This window comes from Ranitomeya imitator, chromosome 3, assembly GCF_032444005.1.
Source record: "Ranitomeya imitator isolate aRanImi1 chromosome 3, aRanImi1.pri, whole genome shotgun sequence".
Taxonomy (NCBI): domain Eukaryota; kingdom Metazoa; phylum Chordata; class Amphibia; order Anura; family Dendrobatidae; genus Ranitomeya; species Ranitomeya imitator.
In genome coordinates, this window is record NC_091284.1 from 587,016,207 (window position 1) to 587,034,036 (window position 17,830).

Sequence of the window (17,830 nt, forward strand, 5' to 3'; positions counted from 1 at the left end):
TTAAAAAAAAAATAAACATAGAAATAACATTCTTTTTTGCTGCAGTGCATTTCACACTTCCAGGCTGATCTACAGTCCAAATGTCACAATGCCAAGTTAATTCCAAATGTGTAAACCTGCTAAATCTGCAGGGGGTTGAATACTACTTGTAGGCACTGTAGATCTACGTCGGTCTCCTGGGCAGAAAGAGCAGGTGCATCTCCAGAGCAGATCTGCAGGGCAGCTACGTGGTCTTCACTCCATACCTTCTCCAAACATTATACATTGGACGTATTATCCAATAGAGATTGTCTTTGGCCGCAAGGTTCTTCAGGCCGTTGTCCCTCCCTAGTGCCAATTAGTTGGTATTCCTCCATATGCCGTCGTGGAAGGTGACTAGAGAAAATAGAATTATTCTTACCGTTAATTCGGTTTCTAGGAACCTTCCACGACTGCGCTAATTTCCCACCCTCTATATTTCCTGGATTAATTCTGGGATTCAGAAGGTAAACCGGTGCTATGGTTTCAGTTGTAAGTCACTGGCGAGTGGGAGGTGCTTTTAACCTCTCTTGTGTTTCCTGTTCCCCATTAGGGCAAAGAGACAACCTCCATATGCCGTCGTGGAAGGTTCCTAGAAACCGAATTAACGGTAAGAATAATTCTATTTTTTCTTTTCAAACAAAAAAGTTACACACACACACAAAGTTATGTACCACTGATCCCTGATTTTGTGGCACAATAAGGAATCCAGTTTGACACCATCAGCCTCACAGAACTAGACTTTTTCAAAGTCTTTTTCTCTGAGGATTTTGTTAACCTCATGGTGGGCCAAACTAATTTGTATGCTCAATTTTTGGCACAAAACCCCGGTTCATCATGTTCTAACTGGTATCCTGTAGACACAGTTGAAATGATGCAGTTTTGGGGCCTGGTCCTTCACATGGGCATCCTGAAAAAGCCAGAACTTTGCCAATATTGGAGTGTTGATGTTTTATACAGCAGTCCAGTGTTGCGAATGGTCATGGCCCGAACAAGTTTTTGAGGCCATCCACAAATTCCTGCATTATAATGATAATGCACAGTGTCCTCCCAGAGATGACCCCCAGCTTTGACCATCTGTTTAAAGTTTGGCTGGTCATCGAACACTTCAACAAAAAGTTTGCTGAAGTGAACATGCCCCAAAGGGACATCTGCATGGATCATTCCTTAATTCATTTCAAGGGGAGGCTCAAATTCGATCCGTACATTGACAAGAAAGATGTCTTTCTTGACCACCATGCACGGTGATGGCAACACCCTCGGCACTGTACTAGGTACCTCCTGCACAGGTCTGTAAACTGGACTGTGTACTGGGGTCCAACAAAAACATGGGGGCGTTGATCTCTCTGATCAAGTCCCCCAGCCGTACAGTGCTTTGAGAAATGCCAAGAGGTGATACAAGAAGCTGGCCGTGCACATCATACAGATGGCAATGCTCAATGCTTTCCTGCTGTATATGTTGTACCTTCAGTTCCAAGAGGTAGTGATTAAGGCCTTAATCTTTGGAGATCAGAAAGGAGCGGATCCCAGTACTTCCGGAACTGAAGGTGCTCATATTGTACCAGGTCAACATTTCTCGTGGGAGGTCCCTCCAAACTGTAAAAAAAAAAAAAAAAACGTAAGTCGCAGAAGAGGTGCCAAGTGTGTTACAATGGGGAATTCGCAAGGACACCATTTATCAATGTGCCATTTTTCCTTGCAGATCCTCTCCACAGTTCTGTAAGGTTGGAGTGAACGTTGGTGGACAGTCATTTTCAGGTCTCAACAGATGCTCAATTGGGTTTAGGTCAGAGCTCTGGCTTGGCTAGTCAAGAGTGTTCAGAGTTGTTCTGAAGCCACTCCTTTGTTATTTTAGCTGTTTGCTTAGGGTCATTGTCTTGTTGGAAGGTGAACCTTCAGCCAAGTCTGAGGTCCAGGGCACTCTGGAAGAGGTTTTCATCCAGGATATCTCTGTACTTGGCCGCATTCATGTTTTCTTCAATGGCAACCAGTCATCCTGTCACTGCAGCTGAAAATCACCCCCGTAGCCTGATGCTGCCACCACCATGATTCACTGTTGGGATTCTATTGGGCAGGTGATGATCAGGGCCTGGCTTTCTCCACATATCCCGCTTAGAATTGTCACCAAAAAGGTCTATCCTTGTCTCATCAGACAAGTGAATCTGATTTCTCATAGTCCGTGAGTCTTTCATGTGTTTTTTTTTTTAGCAAACTCTATGCAGGCTTTCATATGTCTTGCACTGAGGAGAGGCTTCCATCGGGCCACTCTGCCATAAAGGCTCAACTGGTGGAGGGCTGCAGTGATAGTTGACTTTGTGGAACTTTCTCCCATCTCCCTACTGCATCTCTAGAGCTCATCCACAGTGATCTTGGGGTTCTTCCCTACCTCTCTCACCAAGGCTCTTCTCCCACGATTGCTCAGTTTGGCTGGACGTCCAGATCTAAGAAGACTTCTGGTGGTCCCAAACTTCTTCCGTTTAAGGATTATGGAGGCCACAGTGCTCTTTAGAACCTGGAGTTCTGCAGACATTCTTTTGTAACCTTGGCAAGATCTGTGTCTTGCCACAATTTTGTCTCTGAGCTCCTTGGCCAATTCCTTTTTGACCTCACAATTCTCATTTGGTCTGACATGCACTGTGAGCTGTGAGGTCTTATATAGAAATGTGTGTGCCTTTCCAAGTCAAGTCCTATCGGTTTAATTAAACACCGCTGGATTCCAATGAATGAGTAGAACCATCTCAAGGAGGATCTCGAGGAAATGGACAGCATGTGACTTAAATATGAGTGTTTGAGCGAAGGGTCTGAATACTTATGACCATGTGATATTTGTTTTTCTTTTTTAATGAATATAAAAAAATTTCTACATTTGTTTATTTTCAGTCAAGATGCGGTGCAGAGTGTACATTAATGTGAAAAAATGAACTTTTTTGAATTTACCAATTGGCTGCAATGAAACAGAGTGAAAATGTAAAGGGGTCTGAATACTTTCTGTACCCATTGTACCAGGAAACAGTAGATTAGTTCCAAAAAGGGGACACTTGCTGAGCATTGCCACTGTTTAGGCAAATCTAGATAAGTTCCTTAGGGGGTCTAGTTTCCAAAATGGGGTCACTTGTGGGGGTTTCTACTGTTTAGGCACATCAGGTGATCTGCAAATGCGACATGACGCCGGCAGACCATTCCATCAAAGTCTGCATTCCAAAACATCACTACTTCTCTTCTCAAAGAATTTTGGATATCCTGGCACAGAATATTTGTAATCTGACACCTAATTTGAGATTAGGCAGTGACTTGTGTAATGGTTATTTATCGTAATCCATTTAAGTGAAAACTTAGAGAAGTTATCAAGATGCGATGTTACATGCAGTGGCGGACATATCACCTGCATCGGGGCCCGCCGCCACCAGCAACTACTTCAGCTTAATGTGCACTTAAATACATGCTGCCGGCCAATCAGAGGCCGGCAGCTTCCGGCTCCCCTAAATGCTGTAGAAGAGGACCCTGTGCGGTGTAGGAGCATGGAGGAGTGAGAATTGTTTGCTTTTTAATGTATTACAAAACAGTGCACATTATAGCAGGATGTGAGACACATTGTAGCTGGATGGCGGACGTACAGTATATACCAGGTTTGGGCACATTATCCCTGGAAGGGGACTATTATACCAAGAAGGCCAGGTTGGGAGACCTTATCCTAGGAAGCGGGACATTATTACTAGAAGGAGCGTCTCTTATTACATATCCTCCTTCTCTGGCTATGAATAGGGAGGGCCCTTATTTTCTATAGCCTCCTATTATGTACAAAGCTGTCCTATTACACAGTATCATGTCGTGTTTATATATTGCACCATTCCTTACATGGCATATTCTTATTATTTGTTAGTCACAGCACCCTACCTTTATTACATAGTCCATAGTGTTGTTAGATATAAATTGACTGCTGATGGAGCAGCATCTGTCTAGAAGACCAGTCCATCTGCCTCCATCAGAAAAGTAGCTTTTCCATCAGCAATCATGTATTCTACATCTAACAAGAGGACGATCTGAAATAACAGGGTACTATAGCAAGAGAATCCGATATGTAAGGGATGGTGCTGTACCTAGCGGGAGGGCACTGTGTAGTACGGGACAGCAATATACATAATGAGAGGAGACTGAATAATTAATATATATTATATTTTGTTACATATTTTTTTTTTTTCTCTTGGCTGTCATGAAAGGAGGGGGCCCAAACGCCTTTTCTGCATAGGGGCCTCAAGTTGTCAGTGTCCACCTTTTGGTTAAATATATAGTTGAATTTGTCTAAATCTGTAGACTAGTTCCTACTAATGCAAAACTGACCCTTTCTGCATTTTAATTTTTAGCTTGGATGAATATAATCAGCGGGTTACCTTGTGTAATGGAACTAATGAAGGCTTTCTACAACGAAGTCCAATTGACCGATCTGGTGGGCGGTTGCCAACTGTGGATGATGTACAGAAATGTCTCTCACTACAGGACTTTGACAATCCACCTTATTTCATAAACTCTACATTTAGTTTCAGGTATTGATGGAAACTTTTTTCTGTGCAAAAATTTGAATTGCTTTGTAGTTTTCAAAGTATATGCAGATGTATGTCTATTCAATCAATGACCCCTTGATTACATGTATTTCTGCTTTATGACCTGGCTTTTGAGTCTTAATTGCACTACTTTTAACTTGAAAAGAAATTCAACAGTGGCCATAAAGAGAAGATTGGGGTCAATCTATAAATAATGGGCACTCGTTATTAGGAGCTTCATATTTGCTGTGAAACTGGGTGCAAAACCTTTTGCTTGCCAGCACCACTACCACCAGCCTGAGCAATTGATAAGACAGACTGTATCTGAAATTTACACCAGATTGTAACCTCACTCACCTGTTTGAACCACCAGAAATCCAGGCTTGTCAAGAGATCTATCCTTTAATACATTAACTCCAAAACATGCAGCTGCCTTCCCCCAACTCCCCAAAACCACTTATGCTTGTTGCTAGAGAGGGGTTTGGTTTGACTTGATTTTGATAACTGGAATTTACACAATGCTTAAATGGGGAACGTTGACCCAAGACTGAGCCAACAGAAAGAATATTGGTCTCTTCACATTTCCAAAGCTAAAAAAAACCCAAAAACAAACAAAACAATTAAGGGCACACTTTAGATTTATTATAGAGCATTCTAAATACGTCCCATTTGTATAACTGGAGCTTGTAAAAATTAATGTACACCCTGCAGAATCTACTCTAGCCAGATTTATGGAACAAATTGTTTGCTACAAAATATACACCAATCCATTAGTTATGTGAAAGTTTTTCAATTTTGGATGACCACTTTTTTTTTTTTTTTTTATAAACTAAAGTACTCTAAAATACTTACGGTAACTTTTGACGCTGCTCAGACATTTTAGATTTCCTGTAATAAGAATCTGTAAGCACGATCTAAAGGAATTGATTAGTTATGACATAGCGGGGTCTAGAATGCGCCTAGGGCCCTGGCACGTTTGGTAAAAACCAGCTGCCACGAACAACAAGACTGGACTCTGGGCAGGGAAGCGAGAATTAAATTGCCCTTTCAAACATTAAAATCCACTGTGGTCCAATGAAATCACGTGTGTAGAACGATAATCAGGGCTCATTTAACATAATATACTGATGTTAGGTGGTAATTCCCAATGAAGATACTGCATGACCAATAACTATTGCTGCTAGTAGTATATTGCAGGAATGCAGCTAAGCACATATCTGATAGTTTATAGTACACACCCTACTGACTCTCCTTGTTGACATCAAACCCAAAACTTTGAAAGGTCTGGTAACCCATGTGCTAGCTAATTAATCTCAATCCCCGGATGATGCCAGTCCATCTGGTCAAACACGTTGGCATATATAGGTAGCGGCTGCGTCAAATATATCCTTGCCTCTAACAGAAACACAATTATGAATCTTATGGAATAAGCAGTATACCCCTGTTCTCAGATATATACCGACTATGTGCATTTTAAGTTTTTTTTTTTTCTCTTCTTTAAATAGTCCTATTAAAAGATAATTTTTATAGTCCTTAGTTAGGGTCTAATTGCCTTTGCCAACTTGTTAATAATTTGTATGATTACCGTTAGCTGACTAATTGAACAGCATTAGTTGTACACAAGCATCTTCAAATATTGGCACACAAGAACAGGTGCTTCTCACAAAATTAGAATATAATCAAAAAGTTAATTTATTTCAGTTCTTCAATACAAAAAGTGAAACTTGTATATCATATAGTCATTAGCGTGATCAATTTCAAGTGTTTTTCGGTTTGTTGATTATGGCTTACAGCCAATGAAAACCCAAAAGTCATTACCTCAGTAAATTAGGACGCCGTTGCAGGTGTTTTTTTGTTAATTTTAAGCATTTAAAAACATCCCTTAGTCTGCTTCAGTAGGCTCCACAATCGTGGGGAAGACTGCTGACTTGACAGATGTCCCGGAGGCAGTCATTAACACGATCCACAAGGAGGGTAAGTCACAAAAGATCATTCCTAAAGAATCTGGCTGTGCAGAGTGCTGTATCCAAGCATATTAGTGGAGAGTTGAGTGGTAGGAAAGTGTGTTTAAAACAAAAAGTGCACAAGCAACCGAGATAACTGCAGCCTTGAAAGGATTAAGAAAAGGCCGTTCAAAAATTTTGGGGAGATTCACAAGGAGTGGATTGCTGCTAGTCATTGCTTCAACAGCTACCACACATAGACTTATCCAAGCCACTCATGACTAATTGGCCACGCCAGGAGTGTCTTACCTGGGCCAAAGAAAATTTAACTGAACTGTTGCTTAAGGTACCGTCACATTAAGCGACGCTGCAGCGATATACGCAATGATGCCGATCGCTGCAGCGTCGCTGTTTCGTCTGTGTTGTCGCTGGAGAGCTGTCACACAGACAGCTCTCCATCGACCAACGATGCCGAAGTCCCCTGGTAACCAGGGTAAACATCGGGTTACTACGCGCAGGGCTGCGCTTAGTAACCCGATGTTTACCCTGGTTACCATTGTAAATGTAAAAAAAAAAACACTGCATACTTACATTCCGGTGTCTGTCCCCCGGCCTCAGCTTCCCTCAGCACCGGCCGGCCGTAAAGCAGAGCTGTGCTTTACGGCCGTCTCTCAGTCAGTGCGGGAAGCTGACGGCGAGGGGACAGACACCGGAATGTAAGTATGTACTTTTTGTTTGTTTTTTTACATTTACACTGGTAACCAGGGTAAACATCAGGTTACTAAGCGCAGCCCTGCACTTAGTAACCCGATGTTTACCCTGGTTACCAGTGAAGACATCGCTGAATCGGCGTCACACACGCCGATTCAGCGATGTCTGCGGGAGATCCAGCGACGAAATAAAGTTCTGGCCTTTCTGCTCCGACCAACGATGTCACAGCAGGATCCAGATCGCTGCTGCGTGTCAAACACAACGATATCGCTAGTCAGGACGCTGCAACTTCACGGATCGCTAGTGATATCGTTGTTAAGTCGCTCAGTGTGAAGGTACCTTTAGTCTTCCAAGGTGGTGTTTCTAGATTAATGTAAATTTTGCATTTCATTTGGACCCAGAGTCTGGAGAAAAAGTAGAGGCACTCAATTCAAGCTGCTGGAGGTCTAGTGTGAAGTTTCCACAATCAGTGGTGGTTTGGGGAGCCATGTCATCTGCTGGTGTAGGTCCAATGTGTTTTATCAAGACCAAAGTCAACACAGCCGTCTACCAGGAAATTTTAGAGCACTTCACTTCATGCATCCCTGTGATGACAAGCTTTTAGGAGATGGAAATTTCACTGTCCAGCAGGAATTGGCACCTGTCCACACTGCTAAAAGTACCAATACCTGGCTTTAAAACCACAATATCACTGTGCTTGCTGCACAGGTGATAATTTAATCACCTACACACATCATGATTACAGCACCTTGTGCAATGCTAAGGAAATCTTGAAAACACGCATGGTTTGCGGCCCTCGAGGAATGCAGTTTGACACCCCTGCCATAGAGCATCTATGGGGTGTTGTGAGGAAGATGAGACACCAGACACAAAAATGCAGATGAGCTGAAGTCTGCTATCAAAGCAACCTGTGCTGCCATAACACCTTAGCAGTGTCACAGGCTGATCGCCTCCATGCCACACTGCATTGATGCAGTAATTGTGGCAAAAGGAGCCCCAACCAAGTATTGAGTGCATTTACTGAACATACGTTTCAGTAGGCCAACATTTCGGATTTTAAAATCGTTTTTCAAGCTTGTGTATTATAATCTACTGAAATAATGCCTTTTGGGTTTTCATTGGCTGTAAGCCATAATCATCAATAACCGAAATAAACACTTGAAATGGATCACTGATTGTAATGACCTCTATGTAATGAGTTTCACTTTTTGTATTGAAGAACTGAAATTTAACTTTTTGATATTCTAATTTTGTGAGAAGCACCTGTACATCAACCCACTGATTACATATTGGAAAGTAGTCAAAACACATGTAATTTTTTTTTCACATATAGGAATGCACTTGAAGGTTTTGATGAACCAGATGGAGAATTTGACCCCCCTATAATGAACCTACATAACTTGGTGCATGACTTCTTAAATGGGACCAGTGCACTTCCTCACTCTGCTGCCAATGATCCTATCTTCGTGGTATGTATTTTTGTTTTAAACTTTTGGGTTTTTATCCAATTCAAATGCAAAAAGACGGTAATAGAGATGAGCAGTGTTCGAGTCGAACTGTTCGCCAATTGCCAATTTCAAATTCGAGCTGTTTTGGGCGGTGTTTGAGTCGTTCGACGAACCTGAACAATTTGCTTAAAATTCAGCTGTTCGAGTTTCTATTTGATAACTGTTCGTTCACCAAAAGCCTTGCTTGATTTGCACATTAAAACTGTTTATCATGGTTAATAGACTGTTTCAGTGTATATTGGTCGGGGGGGAGGGGGATAGATCTGTGCTGAAATAACGCCGATCTCCATTTTTTTAAATCTTTCCCGCATTTACAGTGGGGCGGTGCAGTCTCTCAGCCTATCAGCAGTGCACACACAGCAATGTCCATGTGATGCACACAAGCAAGGGCATGTGTCATTGGCTGTGTATGTCACATGTCCTTGCCCTATAAGAACCAGCCATTTGCCCCATCGCCACCATTTCCTCACTGCTGCAGCTTAGTGTTAGACGGCACCGCTGCTGCTGTGGGCGCTATAGAGACTAAGTGTTTTTTTGAAGCGAATTGTCAGAGCGATAGGTTTAGGGAGTCGGGACTAGTTGTAATATCAGCCCTTTTCAGGGTAGGTTACAGCAGTTCATAGCACTGTTTGCCAGGCAGGTCTGTGCCAGTGCTGTGCAAGTGTTTGTCACAGCATTTGGTGTAATCTAACGCAGCCCATCCTTTTGGGCTAGTAGCATTGTCTGATAGTCATCTGAGTAGCCTGCCTGTGAAGCTAGCTACACCGCCTGTGTATCTCAATTTTCACTGCATCTAACCCAGTTAATAGTTTTGGGCCTAGGAGCAGTGTCTGCACGTCAGCAGATTAGCCCGCCTGTGAAACAAACTATACCGCCTGTGTATCTCTATTTTCACTGCATCTAATCCAGTTAATAGTTTTGGGCCTAGTACCACAGTTTGGCCACTCATTTCTGCTCGGTTTTCATCCATCGGTTGTTGTGCCAACAACCGTAGATACAGAGTTGCCAATTAGTTAAGCACTAAAATGAGTGGCAAAAGGCCTGCTGCTGGTGGAAAGGGGAATAGACGTGTTGGAAAGGGAAAAAAAGGTTGTGTCCGTGGGGTAGGTGGTAAAGCAACAGTAACATCTGCAGAAGAAAGACCATCTTCCAGCCAAAGTAAGATGTCTACTTCTTTTCGTGGACAATCTGATATGATCCCTTTCTTATGATCATCGCTACAAGCATCGCCAAAAATTCCAGATGAGGCACAAACAGCAGGTGCTTGAATGGATATCAAGTGCTCGTTCAAGTGGGCTCTCCTCCATGTCAACTTCAACATCACAACTACTCCAGTCCTCAGAGTTGTCACCCTAATCGCACTTGCTTCCTCACCGCTCCCAAGTCTCCAGCTGCCCGTCTGAGCATGGGGTAACACACATGGTTGAGTCTGTAGAGCTGTTTATGCATACTATAGCCTGGGAATCAGAGGTCTGCTCTAGAGCTTCTGTAAATCCAGACGAGGAAATGATCTGCACTGCTGCCCAGAATCTTTGTGTGTCGGATCCAGGCCCAGATGAAGGTTCTGAGCATAATGTAGACCCTCATTCCCAAATTTTAACTCCTGTTGGTGGAGACAATGAGGAAGATGATGATGAGACTGAGATACCTGATTGGAATGAAAACTTGACTTTTCGGTCGGGGCACGAAGAGGTTGGCTCTGAGGATGACAGGTGTGAGAACACACAGGATGATAAGGTTGTAGACCCCACTTACTGTCAACCCCTAGTCCACCAGTCCATGAGGTCAGCAGAGGAGGATGCTAGTGACGAGTCTGACGACGAGGTAACTGTGCGCCTTCCAGGACAGAGACTGAGTACTTGAAGCATGTCAACAACTGCATCCTCAACCCCAACTGTGCTTCAGACCAGAAGTCATGGTGGCTCTTCAGGTCGCCCGGGCTCTAAGCCTTGCATAGCCTGGGCATTTTTTTTTGACACCGCAAAGGATGACCCAACTCATGTTGTCTGTAACATTTGTCAACAATATCTCAGTAGAGGCCAAAAAATCACTAGCTTGAGTACTTCATGCATGAACCGTCACATGGATATGAGGCATAAGTTGCAGTGGGAAGCTCACTGTGCTACAATGCGGCCTAGTGGGCCGAGTCAACCACCGTCTGCCCCATCAAGTGCATCTGCGTCCTCTTCATCTTCTGTGACTGTGGGGACAGCAGTTGCACATGATTTTGGATGCAGACCTTCCACCTCTTTACCTGCAATAGCCATTGTGATTGGCAGTTCGTCAGGACATTTGCAAGTGCAAACACCTGCTGGTGTTGAGCGCTCTCCGACATCGACACCACATTTTGATCAAGGCAACATAACATCTCCGCCTGCACTTTCCTCACAAACCAGCAGTTTGCCGGGGACACCCTACTCAACTCCGTCTACTGTAAGCACGGCAGCCAGCCATCAGTCCCTCAGATGTGGACAAGTAAAAGACCTTTTACTCCTAGCCATGACAAAGCTAAGAGGTTGAATTTCTCCATCTGCAAGCTGTTGGCTACAGAAATGCTGCCTTTCTGCCTGGTGGACACAGAGGATTTTTGACACCTTATGTCCGTCGCAGTGCCCCAGTACCAGATGCCCAGTCGCCACTACTAGGGTTGAGCGACTTTTACTTTTATAGGATCGGGTCGGGTTTCACGAAACCCAACTTTTTCAAAAGTCGGGTCGAGTGAAATCGGCCGATCCTATAAAAGTCTGGGTCGGCCGAAACACGAAACCCAATGCAGTGCATTGGGTTTCCAATGGTTCCCAGGGTCTGAAGGAGAGGGAACTCTCCTTCAGACTTTTCCATGTGTTTGTGTTGTCTTCGGAGCAGTTTGTCACCTTTTGGACACCTTTTTAAGGTGTTTTCCATGCGTTTGTATGTGTTTGTTTGCCTGCCATTGGTTTCAATGGGGTTCGAGCCCCTGTGCTCTGAAAGCTTGCAAACATATTATTTTCTGGTTAGCCAATAAAGGTATCACTCCTAGAATACTTCTGTCATCATTGGGCAGAAAAATATTCACATCGATTTTTCTGGCTAACACGGTACCACAATACAATTTGTTATTGTACATAATGGGGTTCGACGAACATTTCGTCGAACACGTCCCTGTTCGACGAACCGAACCCAAACACTAGGGAGGTGGCTCATCACTAGACGGTAATTATTAATTACCTGTTTGACCAATGGTTTTAAATGTATACAGAGAATTATGATCCGCATTTTCGGCTTTTACTTCACTATATCCCCTCTCGGTGAAGGGTTGTTCTTATATTTATGCATAAACAGAGAGGGCTGGCTCAGCTTTTGTAATTGGCAATTAATCATACTGATTACTTAGTCTGCAGAAAGATAACATGTGGGGCCACCAATTTTAATAAAATTGTTTAGTGACTTTGTTTACAAGCCATTTACAAATTAGATGGGGGGGGCGGGGGTGAGTCTAGGTGGGAACCGTCATGCAAATATGAAACTCTGAATTATTTAAATTTTCGCAGTTAAGAAATGGGGACAGAGTCCAATATGAAACCATTTATTCTGGAAGCTTTAATCAGACCTATTTGTAGAAAAATTAGATCGGTAGGAAATCCAACTGATTTCTGGGATCCACATCTATCTTGATGTTGGGTCATGTGATTCCTAGTCTGGTAACCAGTGCAGTACATGCACTAGTGCAGTGTTCCCCAACTCCGGTCCTAAAGAGCCACCAGCAGGTCATGTTTTCAGGATTTCCTTAGAATTGCACGGGTGATGGAATTATTGCCTGTGCAGTTGATGCAATTATCACCTCTGCAATACTAAGGAAATACTGAAAACATGACCTGTTGGTGGCTCTTGAGGACCAGACTTGGGGAACGCTGCACTAGTGCATAGATGTGAAGTCTGTCTCCAATTTCCTGTGATATACAAGATTACTTCACTTAAATTCTTTGTGGCAGATCTGATTTTCCCCCTCCCCCAGCTCCTCCTTCTTCTGTGTCCCTCTGTACATCCTCCAATGACATTGGTTGTTATGGGCAGAAAATATAATCAAATAGCTTTCACTTTGTATTTTGCTCTTGAATTAAAACATTTGGTGGGACTGGTTACAATATGTAGCAATAACTTAACAAAAACTATTTCTTAACTCTATACTGATGATTTCTACTTTATGTAAGTGAGCAGTGATATAGTAATTGAGACTGGCTGACTGAAGACAAACCGCATCACACACGAGACAATGGTGTGCATACGCTTCACACAGGATAGTACATCGCAACTCTGTTGTGCATGAGGGGTGTAGCTAAGCCAGGTAGGCTAAGGTTAAAGGCTAATGCTACAGGTCTTGATTAGGTGCACCTGGATGGCAATGACTAGAACCAGGCCATGTGTTTACTGGTCAGTCAGCTGGGGGAAGTGGAGCAGAGTGGGTTGTGTTGGAGCTGGAGCGAGACAAGCCAGATTCTCTTTGAAAAGAGAATGCACAGACTGTGTGCACCAAACTGCAGGTACCACTGGTTGCTATGAATGTTTTGTGCTACTAAACTGAGACTAGCTCATCCATGTCTGAGTAGCAAGGGTCTGTGTTAAAGGGATACTGTCACCTGAATTTGGAGGGAACAATCTTCAGCCATAGGTGCGGGGTTTTTGGGTTTTTGATTCACCCCTTCCTTACCCACTGGCTGCATGCTGGCTGCAATATTGGATTGAAGTTCATTCTGTCCTCCGTAGTACACGCCTGCGCAAGGCAATCTTGCCTTGCACAGGCGTGTACTATGGAGGACAGAGAATGAACTTCAATCCAATATTGCAGCCAGCATGCAGCCAGCGGGTAAGGAAAGGGTAAATCAAACACCCCAAAACCCTGCCTCCATGGCTGAAGATTGTCACCTGAATTTGGAGGGAACAGTGTCCCTTTTAAGTGTCAGAGCAAGGCTAGGGATTTGGTTTTGGTACTGTACAATTTGTGAAAATGGGAAGAAAACTGACTTGGTATTCCAAGTGTCTACCTGAGACCGTGAACCCCCATTTTCATTTCAATGACCAATCACTAGCAACCATTAGATATGAGAAAGGACATCAAAGTTATGGGAATTTTAGTTTGCATTAGGGAATCCATATACGAGGGGAAGAAGTTATCAAAAAAGCTGACAACCCTGATATGGTACGTCACTAGAACAGGTATACACAGAAGCCTTTATATTTAATAATGGGCCATGCTGCCCTATAAAAAGCATTTTTCTGGAAATATATACAATTTTATATTAGATATTCATAGTTGTGTGAAAGTTTTTATCTTCCCGATTTCCTATTCTGAAACCTTTTTAGTGTGACAAACATGCAAAAGATCACCAAACAAATTTTAAATATTGGACAAAGATAACACAAACACAATGCAGTTTATAAATTAAGGTTTTTTTTTATTAAGTGGAAAAAGAAATCTAAACCTACAGGACCCTGTATGATTGTTCCCTAAATCTAACAACTGGTTGGGCCACCCTTGGAAGCAACAACTGCAATGAGTCTGGAGGAATTTTGGCTCACTCCTCTTTGCAGAATGGTTGTAATTCAGCCACACTGAAGGATTTCCGAGCATGAACCGCCTTTTAAAGTCATGCAACAACATTTCAATTGGATTAAGGTCAGGACATTGGCTAGGCAGCTTCAAAGTCTTAATTTTTATTTTTTTTTGAGCTATTTAGAGGTGGACTTGTTGCTGTGTTTTGGATCATTGTCCTGCTGCAGAATCCAAGTGTGCTTCAGCTTGAGGTCATGAACATTCTCCTTCAGGATTTTTTTTGGTAGACAGCAGAATTCATGGTTCCATTTACCAAAGCAAGCCTTCCAGGTCCTGAAGCAGCAAAACTGCCACAGAGCATCACACTACCACCACCATATTTTACTGTTGGTATTATGTTCCTTTTCTGCAATGTTGTTACTTATATGCCAGATGTAACAGGACTTAAACCTTCCAAAAAGTTCAAGTTTTGTCTCATCAGTCCACAGAGTATTCCTCCAAAAGACTTGTGGCATCAAGATGTTTTCTGGCAAAACTGAGGCAAGACTTTATTAGTGCAGTGTTTTTTATCTTGGAACTCTGCCATACAGGCCATTTTTGCCCAGTCTTTCTTATAGTGCAATCCTGAACACTGACCTTAATTGAGGCCTGCAGTTCTTTGGATGTTGTGTCTTTTGTGACCTCATGGATGAGTAGTCGCTGCGCTATTGGGGTAATTTTGGTCGGCTGTCCACTCCTGGGAAGTTTCACCACTCTTCCATGTTTTGCCATTTGTGGATAATGGATGACACTGTGGTTAAAATGAATCCCAAAGCTTTAAAAATGACTTTAGAACTTTTCCCAGACTGATAGATCTCAGTTACTTTGCTTCTCATTTGTTCCAGAATTTCTTTGGCTTGTGGCATGATGTCTAGCTTTTGAGTATACTTTGGTCTACTTCACTTTGTTAGGCAGGTCCTATTTAAGGGATTTGATTGAGAACAGGTGTGGCAGTAATCAGGCCTGGGTGTGGCTAGGGAATTGGAACGGTTTTCCCAAAGATGTGCTAAATCACAGTTAATTTGTTTTAAGGGGGGTGGCATGCAATCATTTTTCTACACACAGAGCCCTGTAGGTTTGGATTTCTTTTTCCCTTAATGATAAAGATCTTCATTTAAAAACTGAACTTTGTGTTCTTTGCTCAATATTTAAATTTGTTTGGTCTGAAACATTTTAAGTGTGACAAACATGGAAAAGAATAGGAAATCCGGATGAGAGCAAACACATTTTTTTCACACAACTGCATCTCCTAAACTGTTTTTAGCTGTTTAAAAACTAAAATAATCTTGAGCACTAACCTTTGCTTAACCTGTTTTTTCTAATTCTTTAGGTACTGCATAGCTTCACTGATGCAATCTTTGATGAATGGATGAAACGATTTCAGCCCTCTGATGCAGTTTGGCCTCAGGAACTTGCACCGATAGGGCACAATCGTTTATTTAATATGGTGCCATTCTTTCCTGCAATAACAAATGACCAACTCTTTATGTCCGCTGATCAGCTCGGATATACATATTCTATTGACTTGCCAGGTAAGTCTAATCACTACTTACAAACTAGGTAGAAGGTATATTCTGTTTGGCTTTATTGAAATGTCTATTTTTAAACACCCCTTTACTGTTCATTAAAGTGGACTTTTATGGCATATTCATTGTCCACCATTTCCAAGTTAAGAATGATAAGCTGTCCGGTGCTTTATTTCAATCATAAGATTGTATAAATGGGGAAAGTTCAGGGAATACACCAGATGCTTTTCCAATGTATGCAGTGCACATAGGTGCAAACTAAAATATCAACAGCTACTTACATAAATGGCCTAACCTATTTACTTGGTCTGTCTCCCTAAGAAGTGAATGAGGAAATGCATGACAGCCTCCTTAACAGGCAGGAACATGGCTGCGCCATAAAAAAGCATGACCCCGACCTCCAAAAGTCATACGTTTGATCTAAAGCCGCTAGGCAAAAATATATGAAACTCAACATGAGGTTCTTCGTTTAACATTCTGATCAGACTGTATGAAGCCCATTGCCAGTCACGGCAAACCTCGCAGTGGGTCCTTCTGCCCTAGCGGAGCCCACCACCACCACAGCAGCAATGTATAGGAAGGGCAGATGGCCCTGTGTCTTCAGACCATGCCGCCCCACCAGCGCAAAACCACAGCAACAATGGCCGCCACACAGCACCAATCACAAATGAAAGGAGTTCCCATCACACCCGCGGAGCGAGACACATGCTGCAGCATACCTCAGTGCTTATATTTTCATTCCAAGTAGCTCAGGGATATTGAGGCAATTTATCTTGCTAAAATATGCCCTGAAATCAATTAACCCCTGGACAACATATGCCATATATGCATTGTGGAAATGAACAATCACTGTATAGACCGAGCTCAGTCTACCTATACAACACAGGCTGCATCATGCTGGTGACACCTGAGACCAACTACGATGATCAATGCTGGTTCTTTTGCTGCTGCTGTCAATCATGACAGCAGCATTTCAGAGATTGGGGTGGTGGGGGCACACTTTCACCAAAAGCAGAGACTTTCTATTAAATCCATTCCAGTTTGTGTGCAATCTTGGGAAGGAACTGTGCACTCATATATCCTCAGCTGAAGACTGCATGTGTCTTTGGTGGCTTCAGAATCTGGACCATCCATTGATCAGAATAGTAAATATATAGTAATTATACTGCAACATCTGACCCCAGTAATCTTTTTCTGTTTTTCCCTCTCAGCCTCTGATCCAGACAGCCGTGCAGTTGCCGTCGTGGTTGCATCAACTGTTGGTGGAATACTTATTGCCATGCTTGTCCTCTTGGTGTTACTTATACTTTTCGTACACAGAAAACAGCGACAAGGCTTTGAACCACTAATGAATGCAAGATTTAACACTACCAAGTATACAGAAGATGCGTAATAGTTTGTAGTCTTGACATGCAGTATATTTTTTACATTTTTACTGTATCTACTTCCACATTGTGGTAAAATGCCTTGGTGTATGAGGTAAAGTGGAATAAATCTTTATTAAAATACTGCTGCTTGTAAAGTTTTTCCATAGAAGGACAGAATTGATGCAGATAATGCGAGAGCATATCCTCAACTTGCAGAAAAACATTTGTCTTACTTTATTCCCCTTTGACTTCAAAATAGAAAGAAAATGTGCAAAATGGTTGACATGCTGAAGATTTTAAAATCTGCCCTTCGTGTCGTTTTCTTTGGGAAGTCTGCATCTAGAATACATTTGTAACCACAAATCCAATTTACCAGCTATTGCAAAGACTTTTGGATTTTACCAACACAAGTTTGCAAGCCAAATATGCAGCAATTCCATCCAATTTGTTTATAATTAGGCTAGAGACCCTTCCTGCCCCATCCATTCCTGCATGTGTTGCTTTTGAGTTAAAACAGCTAGAGCTTTACACTAGCTGTTGTGTCTTGATCCAGGCAGCTGCTTGTTGGACAGACTGAAAATGAAGCTGGCAGGAGCCTTCACAAGCTTTCATCTCTGCTTGGCATGACTTTCTCCACACTGCTTGAATGT

General features: G+C 42.5%; 1 protein-coding gene across 1 annotated transcript in view; it reads left to right on the forward strand.

Moving 5' to 3' along the window:
* Positions 1-17,321, forward strand: part of DCT (dopachrome tautomerase) — a 71,177-nt gene extending 53,856 nt beyond the window's left edge. Inside the window, exons 5-8 of the mRNA XM_069758050.1 lie at positions 4,380-4,559; positions 8,544-8,679; positions 15,618-15,819; positions 17,025-17,321. Coding sequence (XP_069614151.1) covers positions 4,380-4,559; positions 8,544-8,679; positions 15,618-15,819; positions 17,025-17,206 — 700 coding nt within the window. The 3' untranslated portion in view covers positions 17,207-17,321. The remainder of the gene's footprint in view (positions 1-4,379; positions 4,560-8,543; positions 8,680-15,617; positions 15,820-17,024) is intronic.
* The last annotated feature ends 509 nt before the right edge of the window (positions 17,322-17,830 follow it).